Here is a 17,181-nt window from a genome sequence, read left to right as displayed (position 1 = left end):
TGTCATTTCTTTGTTCATTCTCTTTCTTGTCTTCCTTTCGTTTTGCTTTGCTAGTGTTTCTTTCTTTTGTCTTCTTCTTTGCTCAACTATAATATTGTTTTAGAGCATGGATTACACATTCAATATTTACTTTGCTCCAATTTCATTTCTAATGTACCTACACATAAAATAAACTCAATTAAATACAAATATAGTATAATTTAGCATTAAAGCGCCTAAAAATATGAGGTAAGTAATGCACTAAAAATATATAATTATAGTCAAACATCACTACCCCACACTTAAACATTGCTCGTCCTCGGTTCAACTAATAATTCACACTATCCTTGAGCACTTTATTTTTACACAATGGAGGCACACTACACCAATGGCCATGGTTTATAGCAACAAATAGCAACAATTAAATCTTAGCATATGCAATCACATACACTTCCCTTTTCTTATGCGATACTTCACAAATATTCACAACAAAGACAGCATGCTCCTAACAATCCTAGCCTCAAAACGAACTCAATGTCACAATTCTCTCATGGCTTGAACACCCAACATCATAGAGAGAAGTATAATAATGTTACTTGTCCCTTGTGAAACTGTGTGCCCTCACAACAAGAACAAGAGAGTAATTTGAATCCATACATTCAAATCAAATGCTCAAATATATTTTAAGGACTCATATATATCATAGAAAATCTCTCACTCTCACAAAAGAAGTTACATGCATGCAAGGTACCATAGGCTTGCCCTTAATGTAAATCTCTACTAATGTAGGCTCACTCGATCTAAAATCAATTAGGACATTTTAATGGTTGTAATGTGGCTTAAGGGACGGGTAGGATGTATTAGGAATAGTGGCTAATCCTCCTAAGAACTTTAACACATCGCATAATCATCTGTAAGCGCAAATTCTTCAATCTCAATCTTAATTTCACAACTAAAATTATTTCTAACATCGTTCCCTCTTTCTTTAGGCACTACTTTAATCCATACCCACTATCAAGAACAAGATATCAATTTATTCATCTAAATTTTTCCTTCTTATTTTTCAAAAAAAAATTTCTAGTGGTCTAAATTTTTTATTTTTTTAACAAAACAAGTGCACCTTTCATTCTTTCATTTGGTTCCACTTGAAAGCAACCCAAATTTCCTCCTTAATTCTTTTAGCACTCATTTCATGATTAAAGTGCTTTAAGAGGTAAAAGGATCAAAATAATGTCAAATAAAAATAAAAAGGGTATATGCTTGAAATATGGGTGCCAAATAAATGTCTACAGGCTCAAAAGGTGTAACTAGGGATAAATTTTATTTGTGATAAGCACTAAGCTCAAAACGATCAAAGAAGGCCTAAAATCATTTTTCAAACCGAGTATCACCTAAAATTTCACTTCGACTCATATACGGGGCAAGTTCTAGACACAAGTACAACACATGGGCTATACAAAAATCTTACCACACATGGCACATGACTCAGTAAGGACAGTCTCATTTCGACTCCCAAACTAATGCAAGTATTCACGGAGCCACAAGATGTTAAGCTTTAAGCACAAAGTGAACATAAGTCAAGAAAATGAGACATATGTGTCATAAAACATGCTATCCAATATATAAAGGCATCAAGATCAACTTCAAAATATATGGAAGATACTACACATGTCAAAGCCTAAATATGTTCCTATTAAACAAGCCAAGGCGCCTAGGAATCTCATCTTTCTTCCTCCATTTATTCCCTAAATTCTAATCTACTCTAAAAATAAAAAAAATTAAAAAGAGGAAAAACTACTACCAGGTTCAAACTACATCCCATGAAAAAGAAACGAGGCACAAAAAAATCACAGTGGATTATTACTACCTAAAAAAATTAAATATTAAAAAGACATATTTTTGAATTTTTTGTTTAGACTTTAAACCCTCAAGAAAACTATCTAGGAGATCCATCATCGGGAAAAGTCCAATTTTTTTACCTTTTTTGATTTTTTTTCTTTCTTATTTTCCACATTTTAAAAAAATAAGTTATGCTACTAAAATACTACACAACAACGAAAACAAAAATAAGAAGTTAAAATCAAAATAAAAAGTTAACATTTTCTAACATACTACTTCTAATTGTCTAGAGGAATTCTCCCACCCACACTTAAAAGAGTGCAGTATCCCCAATGCACAAATAAAGCAAAACAATAATGAATGTGGACAAGAAACTTCCTGAAAGGCCAAAGGCTGAAGCAATAGCGGCTCACGGGGTACTCAGACTTCCCCCAGGCATGGTTATTTGTGTGGGCACCCCGCACTTAGTTCTCATCATCTAACTTATTTTTGCACTCTTCCAATGGCTTTTTTTCTATGCTTATAATCCTACAAAATAAAAACAGACACTACAAAAATAATAAAATAAAAAATATAAAAAATAAAAGAAAGCAGTAAAGCTAGGTTGCCTCCCAACAAGCGCCTGATTTAACGTCGCGGCACGACTTGAACCACTTTTTCCTCCACCTCGAACTTATGAATTGCACCTCTAACATGGCATCCAATCTACGGCTATGCTCCTTTGGTGGGGCTATAAAGAAAACCAGGTCAAGCAATAAAATTTTTGCTCTACACTCTTGACCTTTAGATGATGAATGCAATTTTTGCTTTTTGGCACAACAAATTCAAGAATGTAGCCACCGCGTTCCTTATCCATTGGCTCCTCCAAAGGCTCAGGTGGCTAGATTTCCATGTCATCATCCAAACACAATGTTGAAAAATTTATGGAATGAGGTCCAATACGCCCTAACTCTAGAATCGTATTACTCTTTACATCCTCATATTTACTTGTACTAGACTCTTCAAATATAACATTATCCGCTTCCTCCCATGGCTCTAGTACACTTTTTCAACATGGGCATCATCAACAAACATATGCTTGAATGATTGACTCTCCACTTTTAGCGCATCAATTTGGCGTATAAGCTCCTTTTTAACTTCACACAACTCATTACTACTTTGTTGGGCATTAGATGCATCAACCTTTGCAATCAATTGAGCTCCCAAATCATGAATAGCATTGCCAAATTTTTTGATCTCTTGTCCCAGTTCAGCTCTTCCTTCTATTAAGTCTTTTATCCCGTCTGTAATTTTCTCACGTTGAGCCTCATATATTTCCAATCTTTCAGCTTGTTCCACTAGCCAAGTTTGACTCAAAATCTCCTTTTTCAAAATTTTCCTCTTGTTGGTACTTGCTCTCTTCATTCAATTCTTCCATATTGTCCTTCATTCTTGAGATTGATACCCTCATTCTTTTCATATCTTTTTTAAGTTTATCATGTTGCTCTGCTACTTGCCTCAGAATCTCCCTAATATATGCATCACGTTCTATATCATGCACTTTATTGCCCCTATCAAACTCACAAACATCATTAGAAAGATCGCAATAAGGGCTCAAAGAAGGATGAAAAGAATTAGGACAACCATCCCAATGGCCATCTTTACCACCACACATATTACAAATATTTCACTTAAAGGATTAAGATTGTGCGCACAACTCGTTCCCCTGAATATTCTGATAATTTTTCCACCAGTGGGGTCTTCCACATTATGGACCAGGATCATCAAAGTAAGAATAATCATCATTCAAACAATTTTCATTCCAAGATGTCATGTCAAAATAAGAAAAGAAAATACTAACTAAATAAGAAAACTAAAAACTTGAACAAAAATCAACTAAAAGCTAAACTTAGATAAATAATCAATAACTAAGTCCCCGGCAACGTCGCCAAAAACTTGTTGGGAACAAACACACACGCAAGTATATGTGGTCGTCAAGTAATAAAGTGACTCGAAAGTCAGATATCGAACACATAGAGACTTAGATTAACCGTTAACTAAGCAAACTAAATCAATTTGCTGTCCAAGATTATCAAAAGCTTAACTTTTCTATTACAACTACCATTGCAAAATTTAAACATGTAACCAAGGGAGATATAGATTCTAGGGTTGTGGTCGGTTTGTCAATCCTATTGAGTTCGTAATTATATTTGTTAATCCGAATTATCTATGATTGCTAGTTAACCGGATCGTTTATATAAATAGCATGTTCCCACAATACTATCCGTCTATCCATAATATATCAACCCTATATTCCTAGGGTCTTGAATCTATCATGAACGATTATAACACGGTATTCAACTAAGCAAGGTTGTTAAGTATATTCCTATCCTAACCGCAAAATCTTTCCCCGAGCTACGGGTTCAGAAACAAGCTCTCTCTAATTCTACTCTAATCTAAACACGGCTTTCCCAAGCATAGCATAGATAGTAAATAGAACTCAACTGCTGGCTAAACAATTAAGCAATTATGCACAAATTGAAAATCAAAACATTAACTATATGGAACGGTTGTTCTCTCTCTCTCTCTCTCTCTATCTATCTATCTATCTATCTATCTATCTCTCTCTCTCTATCTCTCTCTCGCACCTTAAGTGTGTTCTGATAACAAGCGCTGATCGAAAATGGGGAGAGGACGACCGAAACGGACTGCGACAAAGGTTCAACTAGCGGAGTTCATTGCATCAGGTAGCCGGAATGAAATTTTGGGAAGAAATTGTGGAAACTCTCCAGAATTAGGAACCCTAGGTTGTGAAAAAGGATGACAGCGATAGTGCCTAATTCTGAAGGAACGAGTGCCATGTAGATGAATTCACCACACAACTTTGGAAATCTGAGTCCTAATATGGTGAATTCTATACCTAAATCTGTGGGTATGGTGACTGGTGTGGAAAGCGCAGCAAAAATCACTATTTCATCGACTGCTACTTCCATTAGCGAAAACAGTGAACCTCCAAAAAGAGAAGAGTGCAACGGTGAAATGAGTACCAAAACAAGAGATTACCGGCATTGCAAGCAAAACAAACCAAGTGGAGGAGCAAAAAGGCAAGCAAAAAAGTACTACTAGTGTCCCAGTCCAAGAAATACCAAAGCCAGATCCTAGGAAAGGTGAGAAAAATTAGGCAAATCTATTTACTAGTAATAGGATTGCTGTAAGGGGAATGGATCTAGTATTCATACCTCCTATGATTCAAGATGGAATCAGGAAAGTGCAGTTACAACAGGAGGAGATAGAAGCTGAAAATGCGAAGTGGCAGAAGGTTGTTATAATGTATGTTATTGGGGAATCACCATCAATATGAGCCATGGAACGATTTATAGCCTCGCCGTGGAACTTTTCTGCCAAACCAAAAATTTACTCTCATAATGAAGGATATTTTGTTGTACTGTTCAATAGCATGGAAGAAAATGAGGTGTTTTACTCAGGGCCACATACTAATGGCCACATACTATGGGAACAAAGTCGATAACACAAAAATCATGGTCAGCTGATTTTAATTTGTATAATGAAGTCCTAAAGACTATACCATTTTGGGCCAGCTTCCCTAACTTGCCTCTGACTGTTGGGGAATAATGACTCTTAGTCGAATTGCAAGTGGATTAGGGTGCCTTATATATACCGACGAATGCACAACTAATACAGCAAGGATCTTTAATGCTAGAGTCCTTATTGAAATGGATATCACAAAAGAGCTACCAAAGAGCATCACTGTACAAGACCCTTCAGGGAAGGAATTTGAACAGACGGTGGTGTATGACTGGCTGCCACAATATTGCAAGAAGTGCCTTATGGTTGGGCATGATTGTGATGGAGAGCAAGGCATAGTTGGGGCATATAGCAAAGTTTATAAGGTAAAACAGCAACAACAGAGGGCAGGACTATCAAAACAGGAGGGCAAAAGTCAAAATGCAGGTACAAGTATGCATTAGACAAGGAACAAAAAGCCAGTAGTTGAATGGGCTGCAATAGGAGCAATTAAACAAGCTGGAAAGGACACAGGAAAGCAGACAACTCAAGTGTAGCAGAGTGAATCACATGTATCAGATGGTAATCAGCAAGCCTGGCAAAAAGCAAAAGGAAGAGGAGGACAAGCAAGCCCAGCTCAATAGATTATCACCACTACTAATGGATTATCTCCTTTAAGAGTGGAAGTACACGAGGAAGCACAAGATAGGTTGATGATGATGATCCTCAAAATAGCACAGGATCATATGTAGGAAGAGTTCCACCCCATCCAACTCTACATGAAGATAGCTACATGGAATGTGAGGGGCTTCAATAAGGTATATAAGCAAAAGGAGGTGAAATTGTTTTTGAAAAGATGATCACAAGCAGGTTGCAACCAGTGATGGACTCCTTAATAGACATGAGTCAAGCATCATTTGTACCAGGCAGAGTCTTGAATGATAATTTACTACTGGGGCATGAACTTGTAAAAGGATATGGAAGAAAAGGTATCTCACCTAGGTATATGGTTAAGATTGATATGCTGAAAACCTATGATTCTTTAGAGTGGGGTTTTTCTTGAACAGGTGCTCACAGAACTGAGCATCCCAAAGAAATTTATTTTGTGGATCATTACATGTGTCACTACAGTGTACTATTCTATTGTTATAAATAGAAAGCCAACGGCTTCTTTCGATGCCAAAAGAGGAGTAAGATAAGGGGATCCACTGTCGCCTTATCTTTTTATTCTGGCCATAGAATACTTGACCAGAATCTTAAAAACTCTGAAAGACAGACCTAATTTTAAATATTATCCCCGATGTGAGAAGTTGAACATAGTGCAACTCAGTTTTGTAGATGATTTATTGTTGTTTTATATAGGTGATGTGGTGTCCATTCAACTGCTCTATGAGTGTTTTCAACACTTTTCCAGCTCCTCAGGATTGATTGCAAACCAAGAAAGAGTTGTATCTACTTTGGAGGGGCACCAGTGGAAGTCCAACATCAGATTAATCAATGCCTAGGCTTCTCCACAGGCATACTACCATTCAGATACTTGGGGGTTCCATTAAGCACCAAAAGATTATTTGTAGCCCAGTGTCAGCCCCTACTAGATAAGATGCTCAGCAGAGTTAAGCATTGGATAGCAAAATTTATATCATCTGCAGGAAGCTTACAATTGATCAAGAGTGTTATGATTGCTATTCAATACTTTTGGTCGCAAATCTTCCCTCTACCAAAGAAGATTATTCTAAAGATTAAAACAATTTGCAAGAGGTTTCTCTGGACAAGTGAAGCAGAAGGTAGCAGCAAAGCTTCAGCGACCTGGAAACAATTGTGCTGGCCAAAATCTGCAAGTGGACTAAACATAACTGACATTCTCACGTGGAACAGAGCTGCAATCCTTAAACAACTGTGGAATTTGTGTAAGAAGAAGGATCGCTTATGGATATAGTGGATGCATACATACTATATAAAACAGCATGTGATATGGAGTGTAAACGTGACACGAGCTACTTGGATCACTCGAAAAAATTTAGGAGCTACAAAATATTTAAATGAAGAAAATATAGGAGTGGAGGAGGTGATGAATGCACGGAGCTACTCCATTGAAGACATGTATAATAAGCTTAGAGGAGAGTTCCCTAAAGTTGAATGGAGGAGACTAATATGTAATAACACCAACAGTCATAAATGGATCTTCATATTTTATCTGGAAATCCTGGGCAGACTATATACACGAGACAGGCTTATCACTTGGGGAATATTAGTCAATCTATCATGTTCGTTGTGTGAAGGAGGTACAGAGGATCACGATTATATCTTCTTCAGATGCACCTACTCAGCAACGGTTTGGAGGAAACTATTGTACTGGCTTGGTATCAAAAGAGATGTGACTGGGTGGAATGAAGAGATAAAATGGGCTACAAAGCATGCTACAGTTAAACAGCCATCAGCAGTAATATATAGAATGCTTCTAACTTGTACTGTGTACTATATATGACAAGAAAGGAATTGGCGAACTTTTCGCAGGCAGCAGAGGAGAAGTGAGGAGCTGGACAAAACGATAATCCAAGAGGTCCATTGTCGAGGAAACTTGAGTCTTAGTCTAGCTAAAAGATTTCAAGAGTTAAACTTTTACCCTTAGCTTGTCTATACTTGGAACGTGTGTTACTTAGTTTTGATGATCCTAAGTTTGGGGTTGCATGTCCAAACATAGGAGGATAGTTGATAGGGTTTTGTTATACTTGTAAATATTTCCCTGGTAATAAAAAATTAATTACCAAAAAAAAATTATGCACAGAATTAGAAAAACAACTAAAGATGATAACTCGAAGTAATGGTAATATAATTAATAAACTTCAAATTCATGAAAACCACAACCCTAGAACGCGAAGTTTAGCTCCACATAGGTGTGGTAGCGAAATAACAAATCATCAAGAAAAAGTAAAGATTACTAAGTTTGATGGAAGAAAGATGGAATATGATAAACTCCGGCCTTCACGGCAGCTCCGTGCTCTCCCTAGGTCCAATCTCAGGTCTCCTCTAAAAAATGGCGTTTAATGACTATTTATATGTGTAGGGAAAAGACCTAAACAAAATACCCAAGTCCAAATCCAAATAGGAGACAATAGGCTTTAAAAATCCGGAACACGTTCGCTACAGACCGTGCCTCGCGACCTCTATAGCGCGCTCCACCTCGCTGCAGCCTGTGCCTCGCAAGCTTTGTAGCGAGCTCCTCCTCGCGGTAAGCCTCGCGGCGTACTGCCAAACGCGAGCTAAATCTCTCGCATCGCATGCTCTCTAGCGAATCTCGCGTTTTCAATTCCATAGAGCTGCTTCGTTTTCAATTCTGTCGCCTAACATTACTTCAACTGTTTATTTGCCTAAATTTGCTTTAATTGTCATTTCTTTGTTCATTCTCGTTCTTGTCTTCCTTTCTTTTTCCTTTGCAAGTGTTTCTTTCTTTTGTCTTCTTCTTTGCTCAACTATAATATTGTTTTATAGCGTGGATTACACATTCAATATTTACTTTGCTTCAATTTCATTTTTAATACACCTACACACAAAATAAACTCAATTAAGTATAAATATAGTATCATTTAACATTAAAGCACCTAAATATGAGATAAGTAATGCACTAAAAATATATAATTATATCCAAACATCATACATCGGATTGTATATGTTGTATTTGTTTATGACTTTTTGATCTGCCTTGGTATTTTGAGATAAATTTATATTACTTGTTGTTCTAGGCTCTCTGGTAGTTGGATTCGAGTTCGTTTTTATGAGTTAACTGCTTTATTTTCATTTTCCTATCTTTCTTATTATTATTATTATTATTGTGTACAGGTGTTGTAAGTGACTCCCTAGCCTCGTCACTACTTCGTCGAGGTTAGGCTCGGTACTTATAAAATACATGGGATCAGTTGTACTCATACTATACTCTGCACTTTCTGTGTTGATACCGGAGTGGATCCTAGCAGCGTTGAGTGAGATTGTCCAGATCCAACTTTCTGTGGAGACTTGAGGTACTCCGCAGCCCTGAAGTCCCCTTCTTTGTTATCTTAGCTGTTTATTTTGATTTAGACAGTTATGTTTTATTTAGACTATTATATGTAGTACTCTAGACGCTCATGTATTCGTGATACCGGTTTCTGAGATTGTATTTGGATTTACGTCGGTTATTAGTTTATTACTCTATTTCAGACTATTCGATTTTATTGTTGTCATTTGATTTGAATTGTAAAAAATGGTTAATAAATATAGCTAACGTTGGCTTTCCCAGCAAGTGAAATATTAGGCATAATCACAGAAGACCCCAAGATTTCCATCATTTTTATTAGGCTTTATTACCCTTTAATATTCTTTATTGCCTTTTTACTACCTTTTATTGTAGCATTAGTATTAGTAGTCAATTGGTAGATCATAGTTCTATTATAAATAGAGGTTTTTATTCTATTGTAAGGCATCAAGAAATACTGATAGCAAAAGACTGGTATTTTTTTCTTTCAAGCTTTACACAAGTGTTACCGAGATTTTCAAATTATTCTTGATTCCGGTGGGAAAATTCTGAAGTACATGCTTGTCTTTTCTTCAATTCTTTTTATTCTAATTGCTTTGTTCTTTATTACTTTATTTTATCGGATCAATTTGATCCATGTGTTTATAAACCACAATACAAATTTAGTTGTACCATTTTTACGATAAACAATAGGAGTGGTGGTTAATTACCAAGAAGAACTACTAAAAAATTATCCAAGGAGATGTTGACACCAACTTTGCAAAACTACGTTTTTGGGCCATGCACGTGGAAGCAGAGTGGTTTTTTTACTCCACTTTTTCTTTTCCAGAACCTCAAACGAAAAATAAGAGATTTTTGGTGTTCTCTTTCTGTTTCATTCCACACCCTGTGCAAATTATACATTTGCATGTGGTGGGCGATTTTCAGCACTAATTTTACCAAAAAGACCCTTAGGATAGTCCATTGAGCAACATCCGTTGGTTTATGCTCCCTATTTATAGTCCTCATTTCCAGATTTCCCTCACCTCTGTGCCATCCATATCTTCCTAACCAAAACTTCACACACAAACAAATATACACATAAATATGGGCTCTTTTCCTCATGTAATAGAAGACTGTTTAGGTATCCTTCAACTTTATAGTGATGGCTCCATTTTCCGATCAAGTGACGACCAAATTGACTTCAAATTTACTGTCCAAGACGATGGCTCTGTCGTTTGGAAAGATTGCCTTTACGACGAAAAAAACAATCTCTATCTCCGTCTTTACAAACCTAAATTAGCAAACAAGCTCAAAATAGTCTACTTTTTTCATGGTGGAGGTTTCTGTGTAGGTTCACGTACGTGGCCTAATTGTCATAACTGTTGCCTCCGTCTTTCCTCTGACCTACAAGCGCTTGTCATCGCTCCCGACTATAGACTGGCGCCCGAGTTTCGTCTGCCCGCTGCCATGGACGACGCTTTTACGTCCATGAAGTGGCTGCAGAATCAGGCGTTGTCAAAAACGCCTGATTCTTGGATGAAGGATATAATGATTGATCAGGTTTTTGTAATTGGAGACTCATCTGGTGGGAACATGGCGCACCATTTGTCCCTGAGGCTCTGGGTTGGCTCGCCCGAGCTGGCGCCGGTTAGAGTACGGGGTTATGTTCTCATGGCGCCATTTTTCGGGGGAAGTTTGAGGACTAAGTCTGAAGCTGAGGGACCTGCTGAACCTTTCTTGAATGTGGAAATTCTTGACAGGTATTCAACTCTTTTTTATATTTAATTTTTGTCTTTTCTCCTTTTTCTATTCTTTTCTTTTTTTGTTTTTTGCATGGTCATGACTCATGAGGGCCAAGAAAAACTTTTAAGATATTTTGACTAGTTAATTACTAGGAATTGTACTATTCTAACCATCATCGTCGTTATCATGGAATCAATGGCCACTAAGAGTAAGATACCAATATGGTCAAAGAATTGAATGATGTTCAGCGTAGCATGGACTTTGCATCCCGAATGGAACGTTCCACTTAGTTGTTTTAATTTGTCAATTTTGCTGATTTCACTCTTTATTATTCCCTTTATTTCATCTTATATTAGACTGAAATAGAGTTTAAGAGGAAAAAAAGTATAACTTTAAAGTTATATCATTAAGAGTAAAACAAAAAAATTAATATTAAATAGCATAAATATAAAAATTATCATTCTTTTTAGAAAAGAAAGAGTCACATCAAATAAAACGAAATAGGTAATACCTTTTTATTTTATAAATAGGTGTGTGTATATATATATATATATATATATATATATTCAAAGCTTAAAGAAATTAAATGCTCTATATATTTGGAACTCCTAAACATTGACTAAGTACCTTATAGTAATGCCAAGTCTATGTTTTAAGTATATTTCTGAGTTATATATATACACACGCGCATGCATACACTGTGGGATTATTTGTTTGTCGTCTTGATATAAAAACCTTAGTGCAAGCTGACATAAGAAATTAGATAGATTTAGCCGCCATAAATTAATTTGGATAAAAAGGAAGAAACCCTATTAAAAGATTTTTTTCGCGTTTATACGTTAAATATATTTGACCAAGACTCCATAAAGAATTAGGAAAGATTTTACATCAACATCATCTTAGCACGAATACAATCCTTTCCCAATAAATACAAAATCAGTTGATTAGTCTATTCTTAAAATCGTGACTGTGATACCTTGCTTTCTAATAAGAACATCTTTTATTCTTCTCTTTCAATTATTGAGAAGTTTGAACCAAAATCTATGTACCTTGTCTATATAAGCACGTCTTTTCTCTTCTGTCAAGTTAATTAATTGAAAATCCAATGAATTATTTAATAATCAATGTGGATTTACATAAAATGCGGGATACCCAACATATTTATTAACTGTGGCTTATATTTAACAAGGATCTTTATGCAGAAACTAGCGTTAATCAAGTTATGAAATAAAACTTCTAAGAAATTTGTACAAAGTTAAGATAGTGACAACTCATGATACACATACAAAATAATCCACCAGTTACATTCTATGTGGTCCTATTTTTATATTATCTTGTTTAGAAAGTATTGGCACATTCCTATCTTTAAAATAATAATATATTTTAACTTTACACTTCTCATTTCGTCGTTACGAAAATGCCTTTATAGTCATAAAAATCTTATGACAAATTTAAGACCACAAATTATAAAAATATTTCTTTATTTCTTAAATTTCATATCTAAGTTAAAGCACTGTCACATAAATGGAGATGTGAAAGTAGGTGGTGGTCAATCAAGAAAAATCCCATCATCTAAGAAAATCTAAAAATCTAAAATATACATGATTAAAAGAAAGGTAATTACACATTCTTAAGCACTATATGAAGAAAGAGTGTGAATGGGATCTTATTAGGCTCTTTAGAATGAAAATGACAGAACCTTATCATTGTGATAAGGATTTATTGTGATAAGGATTGATAAAAACTTTAGTGGGATTAAGACAATGCAGACAGAGGGATATAAAAACAAAAAGATAATGTTTAAAAAAATTGACTCTTGGTGGGTTGTGGAAGCATTGGCGTATGGTGTCAAGGGAAAATCTACTAAACCAACTATAGGCCACATCTCAGTACTTGCCATTTCCAACTTTCAATTGTTAGCCCCATGAGTAGTGGAGATGTGACTTTCTTGGAATATACCCTCGAAAGATGCTCTCTTTTTTGATTTGAAATGCTTTTTCCAAAATTAATTTCAACTTTATTTAGAGTGTATTTGGACAAGATGATTGCTCTAATGGTAAGCAACCTCTACTTCCAACTAAGAGATTGTGAGTTCGAGTCATCCCAAGAGCAAGGTGGGGAGTTCTTGGAGGGAAGGATGCCGAGGGTCTATTTGGAAACAGCCCCTCTACCCATGGTAGGGGTAAGGTCTGCGTACACACTACTCTCCCCAGACTCCACTAGTGGGATTATACTGGGTTGTTGTTGTTGTATTTAGAGTGTATTTGGTACGACAGAAAAATATTTTTATATCGTATAAATATTTTCCATCATTTCCTTCACAATTATCTCAATTCTTAACTTCCGATCATTGTTTTAACCAAACACTCGTACATTATTATAAATATACAAAAATTTCATCAAAACGCTATCTATCTGATTTGTTAATAGCGATCTTTAATATATATATAAATGTTTTTTCTAGAAATAATATTTCTCACCCTCCAACCAAATGCTATAAAATATTTTCCAGAAAAAAAGTTATTTTTTTTCGAAAATTATTTTCCACCATTCCACACCCAAAGTTTCAGAAGAATGCTTTGTTTTTTCGAAATTCAAATCTGAATATTTTCCGAGTCAGAAAACAATTCAAACGCACAAAAATAACATAAATATGTTTTGTTAATTTGCAAAATCATCCTAGAAGATAATCCAATTACAACATTTATCCTAAATGTTATTTTCCAAAAGAAAATATTTCATAGATAATTAAATCAAACCAAATTCAAATGCCTACCTAGTCTATCTAATTAACATAGCCTTTTATTCTTTTGAATTCTCATTTTTCTTTACCTTCTCCTGTCAATTTTAAAGATGCTCACAGAATGAGGAGGTAATTAGGTTTAGATGATTGTGTCATACTTCCCCTTTTTGGAACTGAACATGATAGTATACTTTAACCCGTACAAGGCAAGCAGATATCCCACGCATCGGGGGGGGGGGGGGGAGGGGGATAGAAAACACTGTTAACAGTCTCACTTTTTAGTTGTAGCACAAGATCTTTAAGCATTTTTGGTAATATACTCACAACATTCAGTAGTGTTATTGACAAAAAAAAGAAAAAAAACAATTAACATCTTAAGTTATATTCAATTTGACACTAGCATTATTTATTAGAAAACACCGTTTTGTATGAGTCAAATTAACATCTTAAATTTAGTATATAAAATAAAAGGCAATGAGTAGTGGTGGCAAACTGATTAAAAGAAAATAGTTAACCACTCATATTATTCATTAAAAAATAGGTTGAATATTGAATTTTTTAAAAATGGGTCAAATATGGATAAGAACCATAATCAGTGGTTAACCAATAGATAACCAATGAATTTAACTTTACATTTATAAAGTCTCAAATTGAGGGTTCCTCAAGTTTGGGAGACTAGAATTTCTCCCAAATGTGATCATATTCAAGAAGTCATGGATAATTCGCCGATAGCCCCTTTTTTATCCATATTAAATATGGGTCGGATCGGATAATTTATCCGTTTTTTCATTACCCATTTTCGACCCGAACCATATCCGACCTGATCCGTGCGTTTACCACTCCCAACAAGGAGTATGCCCTTTAATAGTTTGCATTCCACTCCTATTCTGTAGCATTTGCTGCTGTCAATTTGTAAACTTTATTTACACTATTCCAACTTCATGATTGTTGACAACATTTGCTGCTGTCAAATTGTAAACTTTACTTTCACTATTTTCTACTGATGATTATTTACCAAAAGCTATTCCCGGGCGGAGCTAGCCTTGCGGTTGCGGGTTCGACCAAACCCAATAGCTTTGGTTCAAACCCTGTATTTATCTTGAGAAATTCATTGAATATATATAAATTAGTAATTTAGAACCTAGTAACTTAAACTGGTTGAAAATCCGAACCAAACTTCAAATCCTGGCTCCGCCTCTGATTCCCGTTCCTCATGTCCCACCTCTAACCTACACTATTCCCATATTCCACCTAATTTGCTACTATTTCTTTTTCTGTTTTCTTTCTTATATTTTCTTGAAGAATAATTGGATATATGGAGTGATATATAATGTGAGGAGAATCAGCTTTTCCATATTTTGTCTATACTCTAATGGTATCTGAGACGCACTTGATGTTGAAGTTAGGGGAATTTAGAAAAAGATCTCCTATTTTTATTTTTATTTTTCTAGATTTCTGACGTAATTTTAATTTCTGTATATGAACTTTCATAAAGTGATATAACAACCGACTAACATAAGATTGTATAATTCAAAGTAGCTGAAGAATATGAGTACACGAGTCGTTAAAAAATTAAATATCACTGAACTACTGCTTAGCAAGTAGTATAAGTACTTTGGTATCGTCTTTCCTTGTCTTCCTTGTTTACACTTTTTCTTCTAATTCTATGAATTATAAGAGGTATGTAGCATTAAGATTGAACCCATAACTTTTGATGCGAAATGTACTACAATTGTAATAAATAAATATGAATTCATAACTTTAAAAATATAGTGGGTTTAATGCTAAAAATCTTAAAGATTAAATTATATGATTTAAATCCTGAATCTGCCTCTGATTCCATAGAACATAAAGTTTTGGAGGATATGCGCTGAATCTGTATGTATCTTTCTCTTGAATTCAGAAAGTATTTTACTTGGAGGAAAAAGGAGTGAGAGTCGTGTGTTCGAACTTATAAAGTGGAAACTAAAACACTTGAGCTCCCTCTCTGTTATACTCAATTGAAAAGGAAAACCCCAAAATTTGTATCTCAAATAAATAATATTATCTTAACTGTATGCAATTGGAATGTCGAACGCTCACTTTCTGTATGAGCATGACTAGATAATCACAAAGAACAGACGGCAAGTTTTTATTATAGGTAATGGCATGAACTCGAGCAATATATATATATATAAATTGGGAGAGCTTTATGTCTTTCCAGAAGATATCCACTTTTAGAAGATTTGGTAGGACCAAGTTCACCTTCATATAGCTATCTATTAATCGATATGACAAACCCATTATTGGATTTGGATAAAGGAAAATGATTCTCTCCAGGTTATCTCAACAGTTATTAGATAAAATCACGCTTTAAGGATATGTATGAGCTAAATGAATGTTTTCTCTAGCTTAAAACAACATGTTCTTTATTTATTTGATGAGGACGACATATTCGTGTCACATGTTAATGAGACAATAATAAGTATAAAAGCTTACTTAATGAAGAATTTTGCGAAAGGTTGTTTTTATGAACTGGTGCGCCTATATTGGACCATGGGTTCACGTACCCCATGATTTAAGTTATACATCCGCCCCTGCCCACTCCCTCGTATCATGATCATTATATTGGAAATTTGGAAATATATGCTCTATAATCAGCTAACGATGTATTTGCCAAACCCAAAATTAGGTTTTGGAGGCTATCACTTCCAATTGGAGCGACTGCAGATCACCCACTAGCAAACCCTTTTGGGCCATTAAGCCCAAACTTGGAGTCCATGAAGCTCGACCCACTATTGGTGATTGTAGGAGGAAATGAACTTCTCAAAGATAGAGTTGAAGATTATGCAAGTAAGTTGAAAGAGCTAAAGAAGGAAGTTGACTATTTTGAGTTTGATGGAATGCAACATGGGTTTTTCACAAATGACCCTTTCTCACAAGTTGCAAATCAAGTTTTGCAAGAGATCAAGTATTTCATTTGCAAGAACTCTAGTAAAAGTTATTACAACATAATCTAGCCATATTTACTCTAGTTAGTGCTAGAGAAATTGTGTTATTTATAATATTGGATTGAAAAGGGTTTGTTGCTCCCAAACGCACACGCAAGTATACGTGATCGACAAGTAATATAATGATAAGTTGAGTGTCGAACCCACAGAGACTTGTATAAATTACTCACTAACTCACTAAAATTGTTATTTAATCTAGCTAAAATCAAAGTCCAATAATATGATTATACTATACTACTATTCTAAATAATAATGAAATTATCAAGCAACGAATTTATTGTTGTGTATTCAGTAGAGACAAGTATTCCGGGGTTGTGATCGATTCACCATTCATATTGTGTTCTAATTAACTCTCCCTTTCGTATAATTCACTCATGGTTGCTAATTAATCG

The 17,181-nt window shown here is 35.1% G+C and overlaps 1 protein-coding gene across 1 annotated transcript; it reads left to right on the top strand.

The window, feature by feature from the left end:
• Positions 1-10,075: 10,075 nt before the first annotated feature.
• LOC104218947 (carboxylesterase 15) lies at positions 10,076-16,937 on the top strand. Its single transcript, XM_009769574.2, has 2 exons — positions 10,076-11,073; positions 16,471-16,937. Exons 1-2 carry the CDS (start codon positions 10,418-10,420, stop codon positions 16,796-16,798), a joined length of 984 nt encoding a protein of 327 aa, XP_009767876.1. The 5' UTR covers positions 10,076-10,417; the 3' UTR covers positions 16,799-16,937.
• The last annotated feature ends 244 nt before the right edge of the window (positions 16,938-17,181 follow it).

Source organism: Nicotiana sylvestris, chromosome 9, assembly GCF_000393655.2.
Source record: "Nicotiana sylvestris chromosome 9, ASM39365v2, whole genome shotgun sequence".
Classification (NCBI taxonomy): Eukaryota; Viridiplantae; Streptophyta; class Magnoliopsida; order Solanales; family Solanaceae; genus Nicotiana; species Nicotiana sylvestris.
Note: the sequence above shows the minus strand (reverse complement) of the source record. Positions and strands in the feature narration are given on the sequence as shown.

Excerpts from the sequence above, each read along its gene's own strand:
- LOC104218947 (XM_009769574.2), top strand. The coding sequence starts at position 10,418 with ATGGGCTCTTTTCCTCATGTAATAGAAGACTGTTTAGGTATCCTTCAA. Across the intron at positions 11,074-16,470 it reads AATGTGGAAATTCTTGACAG|GTTTTGGAGGCTATCACTTC; the intron begins GTATTCAACTCT and ends ACCCAAAATTAG.